Genomic DNA, 27520 nt, shown 5'->3' with positions numbered 1-27520 from the left:
CAGGGTTTAAATGGCAGTTTGAGTAAAGGGTCCTGTGCTCTGATTCAGAGGCAGCTTCACTGCCAGAGTTGGTGCTTGTAGGTCGTAGCATCAGAGATCTAAGAGCTTTTTTTTTTTTTTTTTCCTGTTTTGGAGTGGGGAGGTACCAGTGATTGAACTTGGGGACTCTCAACCATCTTTCTTTGGTACCAGGGATTGAACTCAGCAGCACTTGAGTCCTGAGCACAACCCCAGCCCTATTTTGTATTTTATTTAGAGACCGGGTCTCACTGAGTTGCTTAGTGCCTTGCCGTTGCTGAGGCTGACTTTGAACTCACTATCCTCCTGCCTCAGCCTCCCAAGCTGATAAGATCACAGGCATCCCTCAGCCATTTTTGAAATCAGATCCACATGAATAAGGATCTGGTCTTCTGAAGAAGTGACATCATGCCTTTGTCACAGAATATATGCCAGAATGGACTGGGGCAGGGGGGTTGATGGAGCAAGATGGCCAGGTCAGAACTGGGAGCACCACAGCTTGTCCAGGGGTGGATGGCCAGAAACCCCAAGGCTGAAAAAAACAGCACAGACGGACAGATGAATCTGAGCAGGCATCAGGTGGCAAGGCCAGAGCAAGCTCTCAGTGGGGCAAACATGAGCCAGCATTAGCCTAGAGAGAGGGCTGAGGAGGGACCACAGGCACAGACACTTGACCATCAGGGCTGCTGTGAGGACCTGGTAATAACTGGTAGGCTTGAGAGCGGGGACAGCCACACCAGTGACCATGGACAAGGGAAGCTGGTCAGCTCTGGAAGCTCCTGGGGCTCTGTCACTGACCCCAGGTCTTGAAAAAGCCATTGAGCAGTGTCTGTCACCCTGATTGAGCAGACCCCTGTGATTTCTCAAACTAGAGTCAACTAGTCAAAATACTAACAGTGCTGACTGTGTTTAGGTAGATATAATCCATGGACTCCTCAGAAGTGGGAGTCACAGCAAGAGAAGAAAGTGGAAGAGAAATTGAGTAGCCCCAGGCCACTGAGCTAGTCATTGATGGAGGCAGTGTTGGAACCAGGCTTTCAAGTCCCACCATGTCCTCTTGTGACCGTGAGTTCCTACTAAAGAAATGGAAATGTCAGGAAAAGCATTGTCAGGGACACTGGCCTCCCAAAGCCTACCATGACACCTGTGCTAAAAGACACTTTGTTTTGTTTAAAAAAAAAAAAAAAGTGCGCATATGAAGTGAAGAGCCAGGCCTGGGAGGGGCACCTCACCTGCCTCTTGCGCAGCCCGTGCCATCATGCCTGAGCGTGCAACATCAGACGCTCCCCAACAACCCCTACCTCCAGTACTGGGGATTGAACCCGGGGAAGCCTTACCACTGAGCCACATCCCCAGCCCTTTCTTTCATTTTGAGATAGGGTCTCACTAAGTTCCTTAGGGCCTCACTAAGTTCCTGAGGCTGGCCTTGAACTTGTGATCCTCTGGCCTCAGTCTCTAGACCTGCACCACTGCGCCTGGCCCAGACTCTATTTTTATAACATGCTTACAACAGTTCCTTCGAGTGGGAAATTCTCGAAGTTTCTCCCAATTGCTTTTATCAAAAGTTTGTTACATACAAACATTTGACCGGATTAAAACATGGCCCTAGTGACAAGGAAGCCCACCTGGTACGTGCAATATGTAAAAATGACGCTGCTGGGTGCTCTTAGGCTGAGGCCTGTTATGAAGCCAAACAGCCGCCTTCAGCATCAGAAGTGCGCTCATAAAACTCATTTTTCACGTGGCACCGTCTGCAGTTTCCACATGGGACAAAGTGTGAAACTAAGCTTTTATGGGAGATCTCTGAGATTCGCCTGAACTTTCAGTGACTCTCACGACATTATTCCCCAGAAGAGCGACGTGTTTTCTGTTGTGGCACATTTTCGTGCCATGTGCTGTGTCTGGGAAGAGACCCATTTACTCTGTTGCTGTAGACACTGGTTTCTGCTGGCAGTCCTAATTACTCCTCATCTTGATCATCGCCACACTTTCTCAATATCTGTCATCCTCCCCTTCCCAGCCCTCCTTGTGTTTTCTCTCTGCATGAAAATGCTCACCCAGACGGTGGGCACGTACTCTATAAATACAGCACACTTTGTTTCGTAATTGGGAAGAGAAACACCATACCAATAACTCCAGCGCTGCACAGAGAAGACGCAGCTCAGCGAGGACAGTGCCTGCTCTTCTGCAATGTGTTCCCTCTTCCAGCATCAGAGGGGGCTGCTCCCCTCACCTCTGGCACCTCTGACCTCTCAGGCCTCCGTGGTGTGATGATTATCCTGGTGCCCAAGGCCTGTGTTGCGAACCTCAGGTTCCGTGTGTCTCATTCACCCCCAGGGTCTCCAGGACTGTGAATGAATTAATGAAAATATTTTTGGCACTAACTATCATCCTCAACCAGCATTTTGTTAGTAATCAGAATCTTTAGTCATTGTATTTTTTTTTTTTTTTTTTTGGTGCTGGGAATTGAACCCAGGGTCACTTAACCACTGAGCCATATCCTCAGCCCTTTTGTGTGTGTGTGTGTGTGTGTGTGTGTGTGTGTGTGTGTGTGTGTGTGTATTTTATTTAAAGACAGGGTCACGCTAAGTTATTGAGGCTGACTGAACTCGTGAGTCTCCTGTCTCAGCCTTACAAACTGCTGAGATTACAGGGATGCACCACCACACCCAGCCATCTTTGGTCATTTCTTTCAAGCCCAGATAACTTTTAAATGCTGATTAAAATGATAACATCAACCAGTGCTAATTAGGTATATAACTATGTGCCAGATATCAATCTGAATACTTTATACATATGAAATCGCATGGTCTTCACAGTAGCTTCATGGGGTTAATTCTAGTATTCTCATTGTGTAGATGAGGAAGTGGAGCAGAAAGAGGTAGAATAAATGGTCTGAGGCCACCAGATAGACAGAAGTGAACTGGAATCCTCACATGGGAAGCCTCTTCCAGGTCCCTGCTCTTAGTCACAGCACTGTGTGATCTCCAGATAGTTTGGTTTGATTTTCCAGTTATGCTGAATGAAATTCATAGAACGATAAAGCTGTTGTCTGTGTGTATCTTCTCCAGTTGTGATCCCTAATATCATTGTCCTAGTTCATTTATATCTACAAATTGGAGTGTCTATTAAATAAGCAAAATATAAGTGTGTATAAGTACAATACATAAGTACAAAATGTATGTATTGCACGCATGTATCTACATGTGCTGGGGCTTGGAGCACCTGGTGCCGGCAGGCTTTGCCACAGCTTTCCTTCATTCCACAAAGGCAAGTCAGGGGGGCCTGCTCAGGTCGGGCACTGTGCAGGTGCTGGAGGAATAACTGTAATCCCTGTTCCTCCCCTGGGAACAGGGGAGGCTGATGGAAAAGAGGAGTCAGCAAGCTGCCACTATGCTTGCCCAGACTCTCCTCCTGCAAAGGCTCTGGCTCCTTCCCTGGGCTGGGCAGCTGCCTCTCTCTGAGTCACATCCAAAGCACTGGCTCCCAGAGGGCCACTCACCCTCATGGGCATCAGCCCTCCCTCGTCTGGCTGCAAGGGAAGAGAACCCATTCTGCTGGGCAACCTGACGTCAGACTGGGCAAGGACCCAGGGCAGCCTGCATGACCATTTTTAATTCAGCAGAACGGATCCGGGTGATGTGTGGCCATGCCTCAGAATAGGTTCACCCACTTAGAACATAAAGTTGGGCTGTGCTTGAGAACAGTCTCAGAGAATGGGACCCACGCTCAAAAGGATTCTGAATCCATCAAGAACTTTCTCCATACATTCCATCTATTGTAGACACCTGTCACTTTCATATCTGTGACTGGCAGTCTGTAGAGTGTGCCCTGCTGAAGCGTCTGAAGTCAGATTAGCACCAGCTTGCCTTCCCAGCAGGTCACAGCTCCTGTCAGGAGGGCTGGTGGGCAGCACCCACTGTACCATTGGCTCCCACCTAATCAGTGCTCGCCCCAAATGGCCTCTCTTTCTCTGTTAGCCTGCTTTATATCTTAATATTCAAATATCAGAAAGTTGTCTGGTAGTTTTTTTTTCCCCTCTGGATGAAATTATTTTTTAGGAATAAGTTCTATAAACTGAGATGCAGATGGTCAAAATAGCAGTAAGATTTTTTTTGTTTTACTGCTTCACATATCCAGAATGAACTTGACATTGAGTCACAGAGCTCACATACACACCCCTGAAACAAAGTTTTATGACTACATCTGTACTCTGATACTTCCTATTGCCTTCTGTGCTTTCATTTTTTAAAACACTAGTCATGCCCACATAACCCTCTCTGGGTCATAGTCTGCAGTTTGAATATATACTGCGCTGCCCTCGGAGTGGAAGAGGGTCCCACAAGTGGCCGGTCATTGCAGGAAACCTTTACATTAAACCATGTTGAGTCCTTAACAGCAACTGGAACAGTGAGGGGAAAGAAGTTGGTGTCCCAGACAGGGAGACACACTGTGGGACTCATGACTGGGGCAAGGTATGGGGGAGGACGTCCCCAAGGTCCCTGTTGTCCTGAAGAAGTCTTGTCATTTCTTGCTGCTCAGGTTCCCCCGCCCCCTAAAAATATGGGCAGTTTTAGCTCTGAGACGTGAAACATGGGAACAAAGAACCAGCAGCATTTTCCTGTGCTTCTTGAGCAGCGCTTGCTTCTCTGACAGTTTAGTCAGGCCCAGTGGCCAGAGAGCCCCACTAGGGGGCAGTAATGGAACCACACTGCACCCAGGGCTTGACCAAACTGCATAGGTGAGAGGCAGGTGCAGAGGGCTGCTTCCAGTTACCCAGGGAGAAAAGGATGAAGAGACATCGTAAAGGGAGAGAGGGGCCCAGATTTTTTTGGTTGTTTCTTTTTAGCCTTTTTCTTTTTTTTTTCTTCCTGAGAATATGGCTATTTAAATACAGAAATTCTTATTGCTTTGTGGAATTGCTTTGTATTCTAAATTTCTGAATTTTAGAAGACATTAATTTGAATAGCTTTGGTCTCATGGGTCATGAAGTTAGGGTGACATCTTCCACCTCCCCAATGGAGGATGAAGGAGAGGAGAAAAGTCCCAACCTGCTCCATTAGATACACCAGGAGGGGGATTCCCAGGGTGCGCAGGTTTTAGCCAGAGAAGCACAGGTGAGTTTGGTGTGTAGGTGCCCAAGGTAGGCCTTCCTGGGAAGGTGACATCTGAGCTGAGACCACCTGAGATGACTTTTCACAGGTGATGGTGAAGAGCCAGGAGAGGACTGTCCAAGGACGGGGACCACAAATGAAAAGCTCTGCAGGGGAACAAGCGCAGTATTTTGTTTTAAATTTTTTTAGTTGTTGATGGACCTTTATTTCATTAGTTTATATGTGGTACTGAGAATCAAACCCAGTGCCTCACACATGCTAGGCAAGTGCTTTACCACCTAGCCACACCCCGACCCCAAGCTCAGTATTTTACACACACTTGACCTCTACTTCACAGTGGTAAGAAGAGTATCATCAAAGTGACCCTAGTGTGGTGGAAAAGGAGACACACAAGTATCACAAAAGGGAGGGAAGAAGAATGACAGGGAAGGGAATGAGCATTTAATTAGCCATTGGCAGAGGAAATACATTTGAATGTTATTTTGGAATTACAACTTAGAGCATCTGTTATTATTAAACTGAAAATGTCCACAGTGAGCTCAGGATCCCCAGGAAAAAGAAGCCCTCACAGCCCTGTCCTGCACACAGCTGCCCTGCCCCACAGCAGGTCTCACATGGGACTGTAGGACCCCACCTCAACACCTAGCTTTTGACCTTGGGCTGTCCCCTACTGAAAGGAAAGAGGCTGACCAGTGCCTAGGGCAGGAGTGATAACAGGCAGGGCCTGGAGCTTTGGTCATTGTCAAAGGAGGATGCTTCCAAGATACCCTGGGAACCCCCAGTTGAAGGTGGCAGTTTCCACATACATGTGCTCCTAAAATGACAGGAGGGGAGGGTTAAAAGTTGTAACCCACAAAGACCAAGACCCAGAGGAGAAGCAGCAACAAAAAGCAAGGATCCTGGAAGCAAATGGTCGAGAGGCAACTGTCTTAGCAGGCTGGTGTGAGCGCAGAAGCACGCTGACTTGTGCCACATAATCCAGAAAGCCTCAAGAATTGGAGCAACATGAGGGTACGTGACATCTTTTGAGCAGTTGAAAATGTTCTAACAAGGATCATGGTAATGGCTGCACTACCCTGAGGGTACAGAAACTAATGACTTGTATGCTTCAAATGGGTGGGTTGTGTAGTTTGTGATGTATCTTAATAAAGCTGATATATACACATATACGTATGTCTATACACACACACACAATTAAGAAGTTGGAACAAGAGATGCCTAGGAATGTGGGGTGTAGGTGAGACTGAAATGAGAACTAGTTGTAAGTCTGTGTTGGGTGTAGCTTCCTTCCTCCCAATCCCTGCAAGAACAGGTAGATGTTTCTTTCACCTGCAACAAAACACTGGAGATCAAGTCCCTGGAGAGGCTGAACCACAGATGCCAGGCAGAGCCAGGGCCATGGTGTTTCTGAGAACTGGAATGCCAAGAGAAGAAGACTCTATCCCTAGTGGTAGAATCTCCCCACCTCAGGAACCCAGCAGCCCTGGAGAAAAGGCTGTGGATGCCACCAGGGGCAGCCCTACCCAGGTCACTCTGGGGACAGTCTCCACTTGGCAGCCCTGCCCAGCCTATAGCCAGTGGGCTCCTTATGCCTCACCCTGGAAAGACAGCAGCAGATGGGCAAGGAGCCCCAAGGCCTGAGAACAGCTTCCAGATGCACAGCGTCTCAGACCTACAGAAGAGGGCAAAACAGAGATGGGAGACAGAGCAGGGGACAGGAGAAATGCAAGCCTTAACTGAAACTGCCTCTTGGGAGGGGAGGGAGGGAACAGAACCAAATGGGGCCTTGGGAATTGAAATAAAAGCCTCTGTACAGAAGCCAGAGAGGAATGGCTTTAATCTCCCAGAAGGAGGAGACAAGAAAAAAATGTAAGCATAGAAGTATGAAGACTATTAGAGGATTAGTCCAGGAGGTATAAATTTGAATAAAATGAGTTTCCGGAAAGACAGGTAAGAGAGATGAGAGGGAATCATTAACAACAAAATATATATATGAAATTTCCCAGAAATTCACCAGCAGGTGAATGGGTCCCCAGCACAGTGTGGAACGGGCAGGGAGGGGACAGTGAGAAGAAGCACATGAGCCTCCCAAGTCATGCGCCTAGGGTGGGGCACTCCAGCAGCCCCAGAAGCTGGATTTGGAGCCCAGAGGTTGAGCCAGGAAAGGAGCAGCCCCTGGGAAGTGCCTGCCAGAGGGAGTTCACCACCTGTGGACCCAAGCAAGACAGACTCTCTGGGCAGGACTCAGCTGCATGGGAGAGGCGGAGAGAACCCCCAGAAGACCCGGAGGGCGATGGTCTGATTGGATCAATAGTGTGGATCATGTCAGGAGAGTGTCTTTCAGGAAGAAAGTAAGGGGAGGACTGCTTGATGTGTTTAGGCAGATGGAGAGTTTGCCAGTTCCACTGAGCGTGCACTCAAGGAAGCAGCGTGTATGCTGGGTAGGAACACAGGCTGTGGAGCCAGACAGCAGACGGAAGAGCTCTGTCACTTTACACAAGTTACTCTACCTCTCTGAGTGGCTATTCAGTGTAAATCTTACTACCCATCTCAAAGGGTTGTTGTGAGGTTTGAATGAACTGATATCCGGTGCTTCAGTCTGTGCCTGACGTACAATGAGCCCCAAATAAGTGTCTGCGGCTAGATGGTGAGGAGGAGGATAAAGATGAGAGATGAAGACACATGGGCCATAGAGTGGTATCAGTGAAATTCAAGAACAATAAAAACACAATCACAGTTCATTACATGGCTCTGTGTCATCAAAATGCAAACACTGAATACTGTGACACCAAATTTTATAATGAAACTCTACTGGAAGCGGGCAAAGCAGGAAGTGGCTTGGGAGGATTGAAATTCCGACCTTGCATTTGAGGACATCAGCGGCCATCCAAAACCAAACATCAAAAACCAGCAGTAGAGGCACATTGTTTAGAAATGGGCGGTAAAGGCCAGGTCAAAGACACAGAGGTGCCTGCTGCAGGGAGGGGTGGGCGGGATTCCTCTCCTTCATTACAAGCCTCACAAAAGTGACTTTTTCTGTGTACAAATATAACTGGTTAAAAGAAGGAATTTTATATTAAAAAGACATTCATGAGGAAATGCTGAGAGGACAGAGGAGGTCACCTAAAGTGACCCACCTTGGCCGAGCCGTGGTGATAACTGGTGAGTAGCTGGTAATGAACAGCCTCTGTGGAAATCCGTGAATCCAGAATGACATTTGAAATGGGGAAAGTGATAGAAACTGTGCTGAAAAGTAGCTGTAATATAGAAGTGGTGAAAATTTTGCTGCCTAGGTGGCCTCGTACTCTGAAAAGTGGATTTCTGATTATTAAACACAGGCATCATCATCTCCATCACCATTAGCAGATAGGGAATTGTGAGTGAGCCCCTGTAGTTCTAGAAAAAAAAAATGAACTGGGGCAAGACTAGGAAAGGGTGGCCAGCAGACTTGGAGGAAGAAGACCCAGAGAGCTCTGAGTACTGGCAAGAGTGGGCTGTGGCTGGGCTGAGGGAACACCTGATCCCAGGGAGATGTGATCTCCAGTGACCCTTATAATTACACTGAAGGTTGCAAAGTGGCGAGAAAGATGTGAGCTTTGAAAGTCCTGTTTATGAAGAAACAGACCTTGACAAAAGTTCCCCAAATGTCCAGCCCAGGAAATAAACATATGCTCCCCTGTAAAGTATTTTGTTCTGTGTCCTGACCAAGAGTCAGTGGGTCAGTCACCAAGAAATTCCACTTTCTACTGGCCTGAGATCAGCTCCTCTTTTAGGTCTTGCCAGATTCTTGTAACCCCAGGAAGGTCAAACTAAGCATAGAAATAATGAAAAAATCAGATCACTAGAACTAACCTGTATAATGGTTTGAGTGTAGGTTTTGTAGTCACTGTGAGCATTTGTTTGATCTGTATGTCTTTAAGATATTTTAAAGCTGAACCTGGATGCGGTGGCACATGCCTGTAATCCCAGTGACTTGGGAGGCTGAGGCAGGGGGATTGAAAGTGGAAGGCCATCCTGGGCAACTTTGTGAGATCCTTCTTCAAGTTGGCTGGGGATGTAGCTCAGTGGTAGATCCCCTGGGTTCCAACCCTAGTATCACCTGAATGAATAAATAAGTTATACACACATACTAAATTTAAAGTTTTTAATCAATACTTACATGTATAAGAGCATTTTATTTTTTAAAGTATGTTTTACTATCTAATAGTATCTGAATATTTAGAAATATATCTTACATAGATTTATAGGTATAAGCATTTAGCATTAAACCAAATACAAATAGTTCTTAAGTTTTCTTTTTTGAAAAAAATTAGTTCTTCAATTATTAAAGATCCAGGCAACTGGGAATAAGGCATTGGGTGCTATGATAAGTCATTGGAGGCTTTTAAGCAGGCAAGTGAAATAATTTTTTTTTTAAGATTGTGGGGGGTGTCAAGAAAGGGGGATGTGTAGTCTTGGGTCCCCTTCCACCTGTAAGCATAGTCCCTCATCATTCATTTGACAGACACATGACCATGGGCTTTTAATGTGCAGGCACTGCCCTGGGCAGTATGAGATAATCAAAGATAATGATGAAGGGTCTTTAAGCACCGTAAAAGAAACCGATAGGGTGCAGCAACCACTAGAAAGTGTGAAATCCTAGGGAGATGTTACTTCTGGACTGGAGAACCAGAACCAGTTATAAAGTTAAGGAGAAGATGGGAGACTGACATTCCAGGAATGATCTGAGACCCAGCAACAAGGAAGCGAAGAATTTTCCAGGCATTTCCCAGAGCCATTAATGTGGTTTTCATCATAATCGTCTGTTACCAATTCATTTAGACTAGTGTTGCTCAGCTCCAATAAAGTGGGTCAGCACCAGTAAAGCTAATTTATACTGATAAATCTATAAGGCAGAATCTGACACCCCGGGAGAGTTTTAATTTGCTGTCACTGCAGTTACCACTTTTGCATTAATATTAATTTTTGTGTTATAGAAAATGTGGCATATTGAGTTTCTGGGAAAGTTTCACTTATTTTTATCTGTGTGGCACGAAGAATGAAAACAGGATTGACTGTCCCCAGAGATAAAGGGCTCAGCAAAGGGGAGGGAGGCAGAGGTTGGAGGAGAGAGGAAGATTTGAAACTGCTCACGGCAAGTGAGAGGGCCAGCAGCAGCCGCGGTGCCTGGCTGGGCTCATGGGCAATGATGTGTGCTTGCCCCAGGTGGGCAGACATGGCCAGGGTTGTGTGCGTGCGTGCGTGCGTGCGTGCGTGCGTGTGTGTGTGTGTGTGTGTGTGTGTACCTGCACACAAGGAGTTCTACTTCACATTGGGGTTTTTTAATGTGATTCACAATTTGTTGATGTTTTTGTACCAGAGATTGATCAATAGGTGCTTAACCACTGAGCCACATCCCCAGCCCTTTTTTATTTTTTATTTTGAAACAGGGTCTTTCTGAGTTGCTTAGGGCCTCACTAAGTTACTGAGGCTGGCTTAGAACTTGGGATCCTCCTGCCTCAGCCTCCCAAGCCTCTGGGATTACAGGTGTGCGCCATCATGCCTAGCTACAAAACTGACTTTTTATCTTTTAACAGCCAGAAGTTTCTCATTAGTCCTGTAGAATGAAATAGTCTTATCACAGAATCCTATCTACTAGTTTTTCCAGTTTCCCAAAGTGAATGCTGACATGAACCTTTGGGGCCATATCTGAGTCTCCCTCAGCTGCCATTGTGCCCACTCAGGCCTGTACAATGGGGACGGTGAGACTGTGGAGAATAAAACTACAATCCACAAAGGATTAGTGGCTGCCAGTTTTTACATGTGACATGACAGGTTGAATCACATTTCCTTGTAGAAACTTAGTGAATGTTATTTTTTCATTTCCATTTCATATCCAAGACTAAGAAAAACCACTCACAGAGCTCTCTTTGAAAGGCTGGACTGCAGTCTCCCTGCATGGCTGTGTCCCAACTGCCACGAGGACAGCCTACTGCTTCTGCTTCCCATGTGCTCCTGCACCACAGGCCACAGATGGCTTTGAGTGACTCCACCTGGTGTTCAATTTCTTCTCCCCCTGGCACATCTCCAGGCCTCCTTTGTATGTGGGATCTTCATCCCCCTTGTACATTTGAAGATAAAGGAGCACAACTCTGGAACCGCAGTCCTGAGTAGCAGTCTTAGTTGGGCCTTGTTCCAGCCAGGTGATTCGGACACGCCCTTGGCCCTGTGTCCCAGCTCTCCATGCTGTTCAGTCAAGGAGAGAGACTGGTGACCAGGAAGTCACCCTTCCTAGCATCAAGTTTACAGGTAGCCCCAGACCCAAAATGGCAGCGCTTTCTGTTTCCAGAAATGCCTGTGTAAAATCAGCTCATTCTTAAACAGCTACAATTTTTATTTTAAAAAGAAAACACATATGCACAAATAGGTTTAAGTTTATAGGCAAGTGCCAGAATTTAGGGAGCAGATGGCTTAAAGCAAAAGGAAGACCAACTAAAAAGCAGGCGTTTAGTCTACCATGCCATATACATGTTCCTCAAGTCTTCATATTCTGCCCATTTGTGTGCTAAAGACTAATGGGGTGCCAGGCACAGTGGCACACACCTGGAATGCCTGCAGCTCAGGAGGCTAAGGAAGGGAGCATCTTGAGTTCAAAGCCAGACTCAGCAACTTTGCAAGGCCCAAAGCAACTCAGCAAGACCCTGTCTCAAAATACAAAAAAGGTCTGGGGATGTGGCTTGGTGGTTGAGTGCCCCTGGGTTCAATACCTGGTACAAAAATAAGTAAATAAATAATAGACTAATGAAGCATATGGGAGAACTAGGGTTAAACCAGACCCTCAAAGCCATGGAGATTTGTAATTGGAGCATCAACAACACAAACAATAATCATCCTATTAAAAATGAACATTGGGCTGAATCCCCACAGTGGTATTTATGTAGCCTCATCTCAACCTGCATATCCCTGAGCTGACTGTGATGTGCCCCATGTGACCCTGCAGCTGGCCTGGAAGAAGGTGGCCCCAAAGTGAGGTGTAGGAATGTGATATATTAAATCTTTATATTGCTTTTACTAATACACATATTAATATACTTATTTTATTTTCACCACTTTGTATTTGTTTTATGTGGCAATATATGAGTACGTACACTTACGGCATTTATACTAAAAATATTCACAGACTCATACTTGGGGTTGTGCTCATGACTTTTTTTATTGACCAGGATATTATAGGGAGACCATTGTTAGGCGAAACAGCCTTGCTCCCTCCTGTATTCCTGAATGGGTGAGGAGTTCCCAGGTAGAATCCAGGGACTGCGGAGAATTTCATCATTCTGGAGTGAGTCTGGAGATAGCAGATGAAGCAGACATTGAAGATGAGTGAGGCTGGGATTTATTTTCCTCTTTTGGAAAATTGGGAAATTAAAGCAAAGTAGAGAGAAAATTGCTCAGACATTTTTATAACTCAGTATGTGACTTTATCATGAGGTCAGTTCTTTTTAGAGTTCTAAGATGTTTGAAAGGAGACTGAGAACAGGTGGTTTTGGTCTCAAACTTTTCTGCAGGACAGCTGTGGCCTCTAGTGGCAGGTGTTCCAGGAGGGGGCACTGAATGGACACCAGCATGTGAGCAGGTGACTTAATTAAGAGCCACTGCAGCTTCTCTATGCCCACGATAGGCCCTCTGGCTGCTGCAAGGAGAAATGGCTGCTTCCGGCAGTTGGCAATTCTGTTTGATAAAAGGGTGGCAACTGGGTTATAGGAAGGTAAATTCAAGGAGACACCCTACATATTCCTCTGGTTTTAAAATGTGGCTGTCCTCAAGAAAAGTCAGAACAGTAAATGGCATAATAAAACTGCTCATGTGATATTTTTCTTATTTCTATATCAAACATTTTCTTAATGCCATGTCTCAGGTATTGTTTGAAGTACTTTTGAAGACAGGAACTCAATAATCTTAAGGGTGGGTACTGTTTTTAGCCCATTTTGCAGATAAGGTGTCTGAAGCTCAGAGAGGTGGTGTCACTTGCTTGTGTTCACACAACTTCAGTGGTAGCAATGGGGCTCCCATGTGCACTCAAGCTCCTGCCTGTGCCTCCAGCCTGGTATCTGTGACCTCACTGAAATGGGATGTGGGGGTATGCTTTGCTCCACCTGCACTGAAGAGTCAAAGCAGTTTTGTCCTTTTTTGTTTTTAATTGGTGCATTACAGTTTTACACAACAGTGGGAATCATTGTTACAAATTCACACCGCATCTTTTTTTTTAATTGGAGCATTATAATTTTACATAATAGTGGGAATTGTTATTACAAATTCACAGTGTATTTTGTCTTGTATAGGGACTCCCAACCCTTTCAGAACTATTATTTTAATTTAGTTTCAAAAGACACTTTTCTAAAAATATTATTCTGTATGTATTACAAAAATGATTTTCTTTTATTGTCCTCCATTTGCTGAGCACTGTGAGGCTCTATAGACATGAATTCTAATCTTTAAATCTGCCAGGAAGATATCTGCATCCATTTCATTGACGAGAAAGTAGAAGCTCAGCAGGCTGTCCCTTGGCTGATGAAAGCCAACGCAGGAACCCAGGTCTGCAGCTGCTCTTCTTTGTTCTGAAACTATAAACGGGTCCATCTTGAGCGCCATGTAAGGGCATCGATTAGTTTCACCCAGTACCCTGAGATCCCTTTGGTGTGCCAGTGACTAGGGGCATGTGTCCTGGTTTGCTGGAGACACTGTGGATTTATGCCTGCTGTCACAGCACTACCGTTGGCTCTCAAAGACCCAGCTTGGACCATTAGTCATGTGGCCCCTGCTGCCCAGCTCAGGGCTGTACACCATGTGGTTTCCAGGCGACTGTGTACACAGCAGCAAGCCTCAGGGGCTGGTCCCTTTTGATCCAGTAAAGTTTTGAAGTTTTATCTTCTGCTGGGCTTCATTAAGCCCTCAGTTGGTCTGAGGTTCCCCACTCGCCCCCCCACTTGTAAATATTGCGTGGTTCTTGGTATTCAGGTTAACAAATTAGCCCAATTAGATGGGTAAATTAGTCCTTCTAACTTTCTGAAGTCCCGCTGGAAGAGCTTTGGGAAATAGCATTTATAGTTTTCTAACAAGCAATTTAAGGACACCAGCATGTGGCATTTGTTTAAGAGTAAAGTGTCTTAAACAAAACCGTACTCAGAAACAGATTTTAGCATTTGCTCTCCGACGGACAGGGCAGGCTGCGACAGGGTGGTACCCTTGTGTTATTTGACATGAGCATTTCCAAGCTGGCTAATTTGGGGAGCCTACATTCAAGTACAGCAGGGTCTGACCCACATTTAATTCTAAAGCCTCATTTTAGCCAAAATGTTGGTGGGGGAATTGTTTTTGTGCCCCCTGAGATTTCTAGCAGTCTTCAGAAACAGTCTCAATTCTACCTGAGTGTAGAGGGTGAATAACTAGCAACTTGCAGGAAGTTGAGAGTGATCCCCTCAGAGAAGGCTCAACAGTTTCTGGTGTTAGGGGCCAAGAAGCAACATGGGAAAAAGTGACATCCCTTAAAAGCTTGTTGAGAATTCATAAACATTTTAACCTCATGGGGGCTCAGTTTCCTTTGTGTATATAATAGTGACGGTAATCCCTACCTCATAGGGTTACTGGAAGATTAAATGAGATAATGCATATAATGTGCCTGAAACATAATAGGCACTCAATAAATTTAAGGTCCTTTCCTTCCTTCCTGAATCCTTTCAATTTTTAGCCTCGGATGTCGGCATCCCTTTTCCTGGCTCAACTGCTCTTCAAACAATCTTATTAATGCCTATTAAAATGAAACCCAATAAAAGTGCCAATATTTGGTGTTGAAATAATTGATGTAGCAGAGTGAGCCTGTGAAGCATCCAAGCAGGCCCCTGGTGCAATTTAGCCTCACACCTGGGGGATGAATTTCACAACTGTAATTGCTACCATATAATTCTTATTAATGTTGTGCTATAATTCCTATTTATTCCACAGGGCTTGTAAATGCATTAGGACTTGTCAACATATTATTTTACACTGTTTATGATCTGTAGAATTATGTCCTTCAGGGTTGTATTGTGCAAAAGCACAAAATAAATTGTGTCAGGCCTCATTTAAAAAGAGAAAAAAGTGATGGCTTGTCAAGGTAGTTCTCCGCCCCTGCTCTCCTGGATAGGAATCGTGAAAGTAGATTCTTATTCAGTTCTTAGCAGAGCCTTTACCTTTTGGAGTAGGAGTATCCTCTTCCTGTGTGAGCCATATAACTGTGTTGGGTCAACCCTGCCAGGAAGTGTGTGTAGCCGAAAGGTAGATAAGTGTATAGGGAATCATCCGTCTTCCAGAAGCCAGACCTGCATACCCTTCTTACATCTTAACCTCAGAGCTCCTGACATTTCTACCCACCTTGTTGTAACCCTCTTTCAGTGCCAAAAGTGCTCTTCATCTTCCAGGCTCAAATCTATAAAGCAAAGTTCTGAAATTTATTTCCATTGAAGTGCAAGTACCTTAAAAGTACAAAATGCAACCCTCTCCCACAGCTGTTTGCATTTACTAGGCTACTAAATCATAAAACTAAAGGGACATCAGGCGCTATGTTGCAAGTGTGTTGAAAGGAATCTGCCATAGTTGGTTATTTCTGTTCTGGGCCCTCCTGGTGCCTTTGCAGCCACAGGTTGGCCTGCCATAGAATAAAGTTCTTGCTCAGCCTGTTCCTAGCTTTAACCTTTTATCCTCACAGGACTGTATCAGGGAATAACTGCTGTCCCTCCGGGCCTACAGTCATAGCTGCCTTGCCCTGCCAGTCTTCCTGGCCAAGGAAGCTGGGGCCAACCTGTGGTGAGGGACCATTCCTGACAGCCCTTGCTCTTTTCTTTGCTCCTGCAGGCAGTGAGTACGACGAGGAGGAGGTAGACTATGAGGAATCTGACAGCGATGAGTCCTGGACCACAGAGAGCGCCATCAGCTCAGAAGCCATCCTCAGTTCCATGTGCATGAATGGAGGGGAAGAGAAGCCTTTTGCCTGCCCAGTTCCTGGATGTAAAAAGAGATACAAGGTAAAGGAGGTGCAGCTTCACCTGGTATAACAGCGTGGAAACACACAGCCGCCTTTTTTATCCTGTGCGTTGCTGGGCAGATGGCCACAATACATGTGCACACAAGGCTGCCCTCTGGTGAATGCTGGCAGGGGCTCAGGATCTTTGGTGGGGTATTTTTCCCCTTTCATTAACCTATCTGGAAACTAGAGGTCAAAGAGATCTTCTGTAAGATGATCATGCCTATAAGTCTCCAAATTCATATGTCATCTTGGTGCCTAACAGTATCAAATGTGGAAGCTGAGGACAGCTCAGTGGTTGAGCCTGACCCTGGGTTCCATCCCCAGCACAGAAAAGAAAAAAAAAATAGCAAGTGTATCCATCTATTCATTTGCCAAACACCTTCCCAATAGATGGCTCTCTGGGTGGCTCACAGAAGGCCACTTTGAAGTCATAAAAGCCCCAGAAGGCTTTTGGAAAAGGTGGCAGGGTATTCACCTTCCAGCTGAGGCCATTCTTGCTGCCTTCCAAATGGTATGAAAGGGGATGGGGAGAAAAAAGTGCTTTTTTTTTCCCTCACCAAACCACCCACTTCACCATGAGCCTCCACCTTTCCACCTGTCTCTCTGCAGGTCTGACTCTGGGTGTCATGGGCAGCCAGATGTGCTAACTTTTCTATTAAGAAAACTCAGAGGGACAAAGCAATATTCAAAAAAGAAATGTGTAGCATTAAAGTGTGAGTCTAGAGAGCATTTAGCTCAACAAAACTGCAAACTTTCCTACAAGGTGTATTTTAAAATACAACCATGAAATAGAAATATAAAAATCAGAAACATACCTGGTGTACTTAATGAAATGCTAATTTACCTATGGCTCAGCAGATTGATTAAAAAAAAAAAGACTTGAAAGACAGAAGCACTTCTTACATTAAATGTTTCTGAACACTTAAAAAATAAAATCCATTTCAGTACTTTTTATCCCAGCTACTGATAGCAAAGCATAAACACAAATGCATCACATACCTAGGTTGTCTGAAATTTTGCCTGATCCAGGTACTGTTAGAATTTTATCAAGCAAAGTCAAGATGCTCTTTGTTTAAACTAAAATGCAAACCTCAGGATGGAGATGTGAGAACCCTACCACAGATTCCTTGAGAGATGCTGCCTTCAGGTCAGCGTGTCTCAAAACATGTGTACATCTTCTATGCCAGGAGGCATGAATTGTATCCTGCCTACCCTGGATGCCAACTGTCTCCATGTCAGTTATTCTTTCTCACTTGCCATCTTCCTTGCTCAAGTGCCTTAACGTTGTTGAAGCAATGTCTCATGTTAAAAGAGGGTGAAGTAATAAATTGTGGTGAAACTGACCAAAAAAAAAAAAAAAAAAAAGTACTTATAAACTCCCCCCTTTATTCTGTCCAGCAGAGTGAGTCATTCTCTCCCAGCTCTAGCATCATTTTCCTTTTCTTGTTCACATGCTTCCCCCCCAGTCGTTTCTATTTTCTTTGTCATTATCTTTTGTTTTTATTCTTTTGGGTTTCTAGCAGCTTACTCCTTCAGTTGCCTGGGTTAGTGAGGACTAGAATTTTCAAAGCCAAAAGAAAATTTAGTGAACCTCAGCCTGCAAAGGCTGCCATTAACTGTCAGATGACATGGGTGGCAATTAGTTTTCCTGATTCCCTGAGGGAAGTGTTTCCTTTTCTGAGTCAGAATGCAGGGTAAGAATACTTAGGTGGAGAACTAACACGTAACTAGTACTCCTAACCATATGCTTAAGATAAGCATTGTTGTAATCCCTAAAAACTTCAGTTCGGCTCTGGGAGTTATTGGCTGTGGGGCAGTGCTGTTCTCGAATCAGGTATTATTTATTTCATCTTGTGTGTTGCCTGACTATTGGTTTTGGTATTGTTGAGGGGTGGGTGGTAGTGAGCTAATATATGATGAAGTCAGGCAGAATGCAGAAGTGCTGCCTTTTTTTAATTCCTGAGGCAAGTCACACTTTTTAAATTCCTTGTCCCTTGCTTGCCCAGAGTCTCTTACTAGTTTAGTCTCTTGGATACTGACTCAGGACCAGCTCTTCTCATGTCATTGGCATTTACACAGTTGAGAGACAATGCGTATCTAACTTCCCAAATCTCAGGGTGCGAAGTAGGAGAGGGAGCCTGCAAAAGGGCCAAGTCTCTGCATTTTCCCCCAGGTTACTTCCTATGCCTAGTTTATTTTGTAGTAGAAGAAAAATACTCTTTTTCCTCAACCCTAAGTTCTTAGTTGTAACAGATCGCTGTAACAAGGCAGGCTAGCAAGAAAAGCAAACGGGAGTTTATTCATGGGAAATACCCAGGGGATGAGTGAGTACTTTTTAAAAAGATAGCTTTGAGTTCTAGCTCAGGTATTATCTTCAACAAAGAAGAGTGAAGTTTTAGAGAAGAGACAAGTCTTTGTGGAAACTTATGGAAAGGCAAAGAAATGGTCAATAAGAGCTAGTTAATAAAACTTGTTAGGATAGATGCCGCAGGTGCTATCTCCAGGCCTAGAAGTCCAGGCTTTGTCTACAGTGGTTGACATTTGTTCCAAGGTAGAATATTTTTTTTGTTGTTTTGTTTTTGTTAAAGTATATCCTGTTTGGGGTAGAGGGAGAGCAGGGTACTTTCCTGTACCATCTGTATAATATCCTTCAGCTCAATAGTTCTTACTGGATGAGGCATGTTTGGGTGACACTTTGTGGTCTCCCACAGCTTCCTTTCTGTTAGTATCTCTCATTTTAATTCTGCCCCTCAAGAAAATGGGAACAGCAGAGAAATGCCATCTGCTCTGGATTTTGCCCATCTCCCAGACTCCCACCTGAAGACTGGGTGCTCATCCTCTGCCCTCTTGCCAAGTCCTCTGGTGCTGCTGGCTGTCAAATTACAGTCACAGTCCTCTCAGCACCAGCACGGGTCTTGGCTGTGACAGATCACCTGAGGACCAAAGAATAAAGGTATAGTGTTTGGGGAAGAGACAAACAGTGGACCCTTGCTGGCCACTGGAAGCCCAATGTGGTGGTGTGACTCATTCTTACAAATATGTCCCAGATGTTTCAGGATGGCGGTGTTGACCCCACTTTAGTGCTGTTCCCATTTCTCTGCTGACTTCGGACCAGAGAGTGCAGACACCCCACCTCTCCTTTGGAAAATGTATAAAAAAATGTGTGGAAGTGCTTTGAGGAATTTTCCTCTTGATAATTTTTATGACCTAGTGATGAGGACTAAATAGGTTTTCTAACTTTCTTTTAAGAAATATAAAGCAGAACAAGTCCCCCCACCTATTTCTGTGCTGCATAGAGTATGCTGGTTGTTTCAGCAAGAGAAATAAGGACAGACTGACCTTTGCCACCTAAAATAAAGTAGGACAACTCTGTAGCTTGGGGTTTTTCCACAAGAGGGCATGTTAGTCTTTACTTCCCTGCCTGGATAGAACCAAGTCCCCTAAAGAGTGCATCAGAAGCCCTGCGGGGAGTGTAACTGGATAGCAACTTGGCAGCAAATAATAACTGGAGCTTTAAAAATGTTTAATACCTTTAGCTCCCTAAATCTTTTAGAAATTGATTCTGGGCCGGGGTGTAGCTCAGTGGTACAATGATTGCCTAAAACATGCCAGGGCCTGGTACAATGCCCAGCACCATAAAATTTAAACAATTACTTTAAGAATGCTCTCAACAAAGATTGATGTACAAGAGAGAGTTTATCACTTAAAGTCAGAACAAATTTGGGAAGTACTAATCTTCTAACAGAATTCCGCCATCCCCAACACCACTAACAAAAGAACTAACGGAAATACTCTGCCAATAAAAAAATCTGTTTTCAAGAAATATTTAGTGATAAGGGAATGCTTACAAAATATCATTGTGGTAAAAAGAGGTGCTACATTTGTTAAATTGATATGTACACACAGATATACAAGTACACTGAAAAAATACTGAAATTTTTCTTTTTCATGCTTTCCTATTATTTTCTAAACTTTTACTTCATATTTGTCCTAATCATCAGGAGAAGACAGACATGATCTTTTCTAGAAACCTGCCTCACTCACCTGCACATCTATTGCCATCCTACCTTGGGGGGCTGGTGGAATGTTGCCAGACAAGGAGTTTCACTTTTAACCACCACTCTCTCTGCAGCTGATCTTTTCTCACATCCCTTTCTCCCCCAATCCCCAACTTCATCTTCTCCTTTATGTAGAAGATCAAGGCCCTTGAGAACTGAAAGTTATGTCTTTCCTATTTAGGGCACTTGTCAAAATTGTGCATAAGCCTGAGTACTAATAACAAATTTCAAACACAGAGGAAGACAGGATAGCTCAGCTTAGTGTCTTGACTTTAGGTTTCATGATTTAGAGTGGAATTTTTGGAATAGCCTCTAAACTGCTTGTTGTCCATAGTAAGGACAGGTAGGTCCTGATGGCAGAAAATCCACCCAAGTTCTCAATTACCCTCCTGTCCTACCCTTTTCCTTCACACTTGTGAACTTGCTAAATCACAGTAACAAAGGAATGGTTATGGTAGGTTCTTTGGCCAACCCTGGAAATAGCAAGTTCCCAAATGCCCAAATGATTGGCTTCCTGATTCTTCCAGTGATAATGGCAACATATAGGATTGCTGTCTTCCTGTCACACAGCCAGACCACAGCAGAGTTTATACTCAAGCTGGTTAGAAGCCATGGAGCCTGCTGGCCTTGTCTGACTCCTGTACAACTCTGGATCCATTTTCCCCGTGGACTAGCTTTAGCAATTTCTGGTTTCAAACCTCCCCAAACCTAATTAATCATGAAAACACAGACCTGGATGGAATTGTCTAGGCCCTGCTGCTTCACTATGCCTTTTTGCTTCATGGTTAATGCTCTTTAGTTTCCTTTGACAAGCTGTGAATAACAGCGGGCACAAGGTTAGCTACATTACTAACGATCCATCTTACAAAAAGAAGGAAATGAAATGTTTAGTAACCCTTAACCACAGAAAAGGCCCCGACTAGAGGTCATACCATTCCACTGTTACTGTGATTTACCAAGTTCACAAGTGTCTATGGGATACCATTATCACAAATGTTGGTACAGGTCAAATCATACTATTCTTAAGAGTTCATCCATCCATCCATTCACACATAGGCAATGGGAAGAGCGCCTCTAAAAAGTCACTGAAGCTTCTAACTGCACCAATCCTGAAAAGAGTCTGATCTTTCAAAAATATTAATAATGTAAATAATGACAGGCAACTTGCAAATTAAATGCTCAATAAGTATTCATTGAACTGACAAACAGGATAATCACAAGCAGGCATATACCCATGTCTACCATTTGTTAGCCAAGGGATGACTTTCTACCAGTCTTTTTAAATCTATTTATTTATTCTAATTTGTTATATATGACAGCAGAATGCATTTCAATTCATAGTATACATATAGAGCACAATTTTTCATTTCTGTGGTTGTACACAAAGTAGAGTTGCACCATTATTATCTTCATATGTGTACATTGGGTAATGATCCATGTCATTCCACCATCTTTCTTACCCATCCCCTCCCTCCCATTGCCCTAAATTTCCTCCATTACTCCCATTCCCCCCTCTCCATTTCATAATGGATCAAATTCCTCACATCAGAGAAAAGCATTCAGCATTTGGTTTGGGGGGATTAGCTTACCTCACTTAGCATAATATTCTCCAGCTTCATCCATTTAACTGCAAATGCCATGATTTTATTCTCTTAATGCTGAGTAAAATTCCATTGGGTTATATACCACAGTTTCTTTATCCATTGATCTCCTGAAGGGCATCTAGGTTGGTTCTACAATTTAGCTATTGTGAATTGTGCTGCTATAAACATTGATGTGGCTGTGTCCCTGTAGTATGCTGTTTTTAAGTCCTTTGGGTATAGACGGTGGAGAGGGATAGCTGGGACAAATGGTGGTTCCATTCCCAATTTCCCAAGATATCTCCATACTGCTTTCCATATCGGCTGCACCACCAGTGTATGAGTGTACCTTTCCCCCCACGTCCTCACCAACACTTACTGTTGTTTGTCTTCATAATAGCTGCCATTCTAACTGGAGTGAGATGAAATCTTCAAGTGGTTTTGATTTGCATTTCTCTAATTCCTACTAGTGATGGACATTTTTTTCATATATTTGTTGATTCATTGTATATCCTCTTCTGGGAAGCGTCTGTTCAGGTCCTTGGCCCATTTATTGATTGGGTTATTTGTTTTTTTGGTGCTTAGCTTTTTGAGTTCTTGATTAGTGCTCTATCTGATGTGTGAGGGGTAAAGATTTGCTCCCAGTATGTAGGCTCTCTATTCACCTAGTTGTTTCTTTTGCTGAGAAGCAGCTTTTTAATTTGAACCCATCTCATTTATTGATTCTTGATTTTATTTCTTTTGCTATAGGAGTCTTATAAAAGGAAGTTAGGGCCTAATCTGACATGATGAAGATTTGGGCCTACTTTTTCTTCTATTAGGTGCAGGGTCTCTGGTTTAATTCCTTGGTCCTTGATCTACTTAGAGTTTTGCACATTTAGAGATAGGGGCTTAATTTCATTTTGTTGCATATTCTACCACTTTTTTTTAATGGTCATAAAAGTATCACTGTATTGTTCGCCCCTCCTTCTCAAAAGGCGTGTGCGCGCACTCTCAACTTCAAGAATTTATCTCCCAGAGTACTATAAATTGGTTGCTCTGGCTAGGTAGTTCTTGTTGAAGTTGCAGTAAAACTTCATCTGAAGGCTCAATCCAGTTGGATACACAAATTGGCTTCTTCATTCACATGCCTGTGCCTCACCTGGGGAGGGGGCTAGAACAGCTGGGGCCATCAGGACACATCTAACCATGTTAGGTCAGTCTGTCTGATTATGGCTCTTGGACAAGACTGGAAAGGTGCTTCCTCACTGTGAAAAAGGATGGATGCAGGGAGAATAAGGGATGAAGGTACAGACAGCCCAAGCCACATGTTTGGACAGAGGCTGGTGTCCTTCTAATCTAGCTTTTTGGACAACCTTGAGACTCTGAAGACAGTCCTGTGGTGGCTATTTGGCACCTCTGGGTTCAACAAGTCCAATAGAATTCTCTATTGTTGGGCTTACAAAACTCTAAGAAGGAAATGTGATAGTAACAACCACCAAAACCATTTATTTATTTTTATGTGGTGCTGAGCATTGAACGCAGGGCCTCGAATGTGCTAGGCAAGAGTGCTCTACTGCTGAGCCACAACCCCAGCCCCAAACCCATATATTTAATAGTAGTCCTCTCAACATCTTCCTGAATAGTGAGACACGCACTGGGAAACACTTTTCTAACAAACTCATTCACTTAGCACTTACTACATGCCAGGAACTTGGTTACTCATCAAATAGTAGCAGGAGTCATCCCTGCTTTCCTGGAGCTCATTAAGGACATCCTATGAATGGGTAGAAAGACTGCTGGAATCTTCTTGTTGGGCATGGGATCAGGCCCATCAGGACTGGTATTTAAGTAGTATTTTAGGAAATAGCTCATGCTTGGCTTTCTGTGCTTAGCAACTCAACTATCAAGCTGCTGCTTCTCTATTCCCTTATTCTCTAATCTGACTTGGAAATTAAGACATATGCAAATATCACCTCTGACATTTCTTTCTTAAATCTTCCCCTTAATGCCTGCAACCTATTTCCTCACCATTTAATTGGTTGAACAATATTAACTGTTCATTAAACATGTAAAGAGTAAATCAAGAAATGGAATCTTACATAGAATATGCTAGTGAACTAGCAAACCAATTAGAAAAAATCCTGAAAGCATTGTTAATCTTAACATCTAGATAATAAGAACCTAGATGATAAGAAATCCAGTCACATTTTAGTGCCAAGACTAACATAAATAACCTAAACTTTTGAAAGCACATTTTCTATTTGGAATGCAGTACACATCAATAAAGGTAGGGCCTTAATCTGCTCTGGGTGCTTGGTTATCACATATACCTATGCTGCCATAGTGGTACCAGTGACACCAGCTTATGAGCAGAAAATAGACAAAAAGAAAATGGACAAAGATTCCAGGTAAGGTTAGAGGAAATTATTATCGTAGTTGTCTGAAATCAAGACTCCTGAGTTTCCAAATCAGAAACTCATACAAGTCTTTAAGATTTGTCCCAATCTGTTGGTCATCCTTAGTATATTTTTATACGACCGACCATTGTTAACTCTGTCAGAGTAGAAAAGTGATTCAGGGAGAAGCAAAGTTCCAGGAAGAGGGAACTGTTCCTATTCAGAACTTTTTTTATATGTAGTCTGAGTCTGAATATATACTGAAGATATATACTCTTTCAGAGTATCTCCTTAAGTGTGTGACCTGGTGCCCATTCACGAGGCTGTCCTTGAAGGGTCACAACTGGAGTTCATGCAAAGCTTTCTCTCTATAAATAGCTGCCACCCAGATGTGTTAACTGCAATCTTGATCCATACTAAGGTTAAAACCTGAGACTTCATCTAACAGGTAACATTTTGTCTTCTCCACAGAATGTGAATGGCATAAAGTACCACGCTAAGAATGGTCACAGAACACAGATTCGTGTCCGCAAACCATTCAAATGTCGGTGTGGAAAGAGTTACAAGACCGCTCAGGGCCTGCGGCACCACACAATCAATTTTCACCCCCCGGTGTCGGCTGAGATTATCAGGAAGATGCAGCAATAACATGCTGGTCATAACTGTGCCAAGAAATCCTCACCAGCAGTTGCTGATTTTGAAAACAGCCACCTTTTTTTCAGGGGAAGCATTCAGCAACCCTTTAAAGAATTAAATGCATGCTTTAAATTTTTCTGTAATTTTGGAATGACGTATCTTTGTAGAGTTAATGATTTTGTACATTTGCACATGTAATCATCATACCCATTTTCATTACTTTGATATAAGGTGCTAAACAAAAAAAGCTCTAGGTTCTTCAGCACATTTCCCCCAAAACAAAATAAAATTGAGGGCATGTTGCGTATGTTTAGTTGTATTGCAGTAATATCAATTGGGGGGAGGAGGGGCTGGCACTGAGATGTTTTTTCAAGATTGTAATGTGATTGAAGTTTTTCAACACATCAACTCACGTTCAAAACCAAAATAATACCTTCATTATCACACTGGTTACCATGCCTTACATAATGGAGTTAGTATTTGTGAGTAGAAAGACTTTAGGTAATGGAATTATAAATAAGAATGTTTAACATAATATGCTAAAAATATTTTCATATTTAAATAACATGCATAAAAGGTGTGCTTTCTGTGTTTTATATTTCACAAATCCTTTTGCTCTTTAAAAAGCTGAAAATCTTGCCATCTGACTTATCATTTTAGTGTTATAAATGGCATTTTTGTACAAAATATTCAGTTCACTCATTAACACATTTGTTGAGTGCCTGCTGGGTGCAAGGGATTCAAATACCAATTGTTAACTTGTGGACCAAGATACCAATTTAGTAAAGTACTTTCCCCCTGAAATCTGTTAAGAAACAAGTGCAAATTTTGTGCATATGAAATTCAGTTATAGCTTCACCTTCCAATGAAGTTTTAAAGCACTTTGTAGTTCTCTATTGCCAACAGTTTAATGTTTATGTGTTGCCAATTCTTGCAACCACTGCCCTAAGAAACCTGTGGGTTGCAAATCAGAATTAAAACTCTAAGCACGTTTCAAAGAGAAACATTTTTGTTAAGACCCTTATTGCCTCCTTTTCATGTTGTGTTTTGAGACTTATTTTAAAGGCACTTTTCCCATCACATTGTAGATGTGTGCATTATCATTGGAAATGTCTGTTTAGCTTTATAAAACATTTTGCCGAAATATGAAAATGAGCCTTATTGATGATTAAGTGCTTCTTGCAGCAGGTGGTCAAAGAACAGTGTGACTAATATGACCCATCAGAGTGACCCACATCTGGACTATTACTGAAGTTTCTCTCACCGACAGTACCATCATGCCTTGAGTGTTCTTTTCTCCCAAGTGCTATTCCTTAAACCCAAGAGTTTACCAGTTGCCTAATTATGCAATAAAAATTGTTTCGAGACAGCTAACTACCCACATACAAACTGGTGAAAAGCAAATTCAAATCCCTCATAAAATAACTTTCTTCCCATTCTTTCCATTTGATGAAAAGTCTTACACATGGCTGGGAAGCAGGGGTCCCTCCTCAATTTTTCAGACATTTTGAAAGATAATTCTGTTAAACAGATGGGTAAGGTTCTTTATTCACAAGCTGTGAATCTCTCATAATGAGGGATTTAAAAATATTTATAAAGATACTGCCCACTAAAAATTTCCTCGGATCTCCAAAGAGTGGTCTTGGTCCTGAATACAGTGTTATCCTATATTAAAAAGGTGATCCAGATATGAGAATCAACTAGTTGGTGCATAAAGCAGCCCTACTTGGCTATTTCATATCTACCTACAGTTGACCAAAAAAAAAAAAAAAAATTAGGCCAGCAATTATTATTTAGCTTTGCTCCTTCTAGTGCAAGAAACTGCAGGCTGGATCAGTAGTTCAACAGCTAAACAGTCATAAAATAGTCATTGTGCATGTTAAATTTCTTTCAATGATAAAACAAATTCCAATTTCTATTTACTTATTGTGACAGTATTACTAAACAGGTAAGGATGGGAATATTTTGTTATACCGTGTATAGTGAATGTATTGTACCGTGTCTGTGAAAACTGTGCTTTAAATTATATTTTCGTATGTTTTGCTGGGGACAGAGCACATTGTTTGAAGGTGACAGAGGTTTTAGAACTGAAGGCAACTTAATCAAAATTCCTGTCAAGAAAAGCTGCTTATAAATGTAAATGAAATCACATTAAAATAAACTGCCTCTGACCCAAAACAAAGATGGCTCTTTATTTTCATCCTCTATTATGAAAAAAAAAAAGTATTAAGCTTACCATGGGAACTAACATATCAGTGCCTTGTTCTATCTTTTCTATTATTTTGTAGTCTTCTGTGGGTGCATAGTTTATTCTCTCAAATTTTTGCTGTGACTGCGTTACTTTTCTAAGCTTCGGTCCAAAAACACTATTTAAAAGTAAAGGCTAATAAGATAGTATCATTTCATTAATAACAGCACTGTAACATTCAAAAGGTACTACTTTCAGATTAACATAAACCATAACTACTAGCTACAACAAAAAATGCTCACAGTGTTAAATATATTTTACCTGCATATTCTGCTTGTTTTGCGACTTACCAGGAAGCTGAAACATGGAGTCTTCAATGCTGCTGCCTCTCAGGACTGTCATGTTTTAAAACATTTGAATGCCTAATATACTGCCCTAGATTCAAAAATCTTTTCAAAGGATTCCTGCAATACAGATTCTCCTACAAATACAAGCAACATGATATGCATG

The 27520-nt window shown here is 43.0% G+C and overlaps 1 protein-coding gene across 1 annotated transcript in view; it reads left to right on the top strand.

Annotated features, from left to right (window-relative positions):
- The window catches only part of Jazf1 (JAZF zinc finger 1), a 327008-nt gene extending 300064 nt beyond the window's left edge, over positions 1–26944 (top strand). The window contains exons 4-5 of the mRNA XM_026407474.2: positions 15999–16168; positions 24658–26944. Of these exons, the coding sequence (XP_026263259.1) occupies positions 15999–16168; positions 24658–24834 (347 nt within the window). The 3' untranslated portion in view covers positions 24835–26944. The remainder of the gene's footprint in view (positions 1–15998; positions 16169–24657) is intronic.
- Positions 26945–27520: the final 576 nt, after the last annotated feature.

Source organism: Urocitellus parryii, chromosome 3 (genome assembly GCF_045843805.1).
Source record: "Urocitellus parryii isolate mUroPar1 chromosome 3, mUroPar1.hap1, whole genome shotgun sequence".
NCBI lineage: Eukaryota > Metazoa > Chordata > Mammalia > Rodentia > Sciuridae > Urocitellus > Urocitellus parryii.
This window is presented reverse-complemented; position numbering and strand designations above follow the sequence as displayed.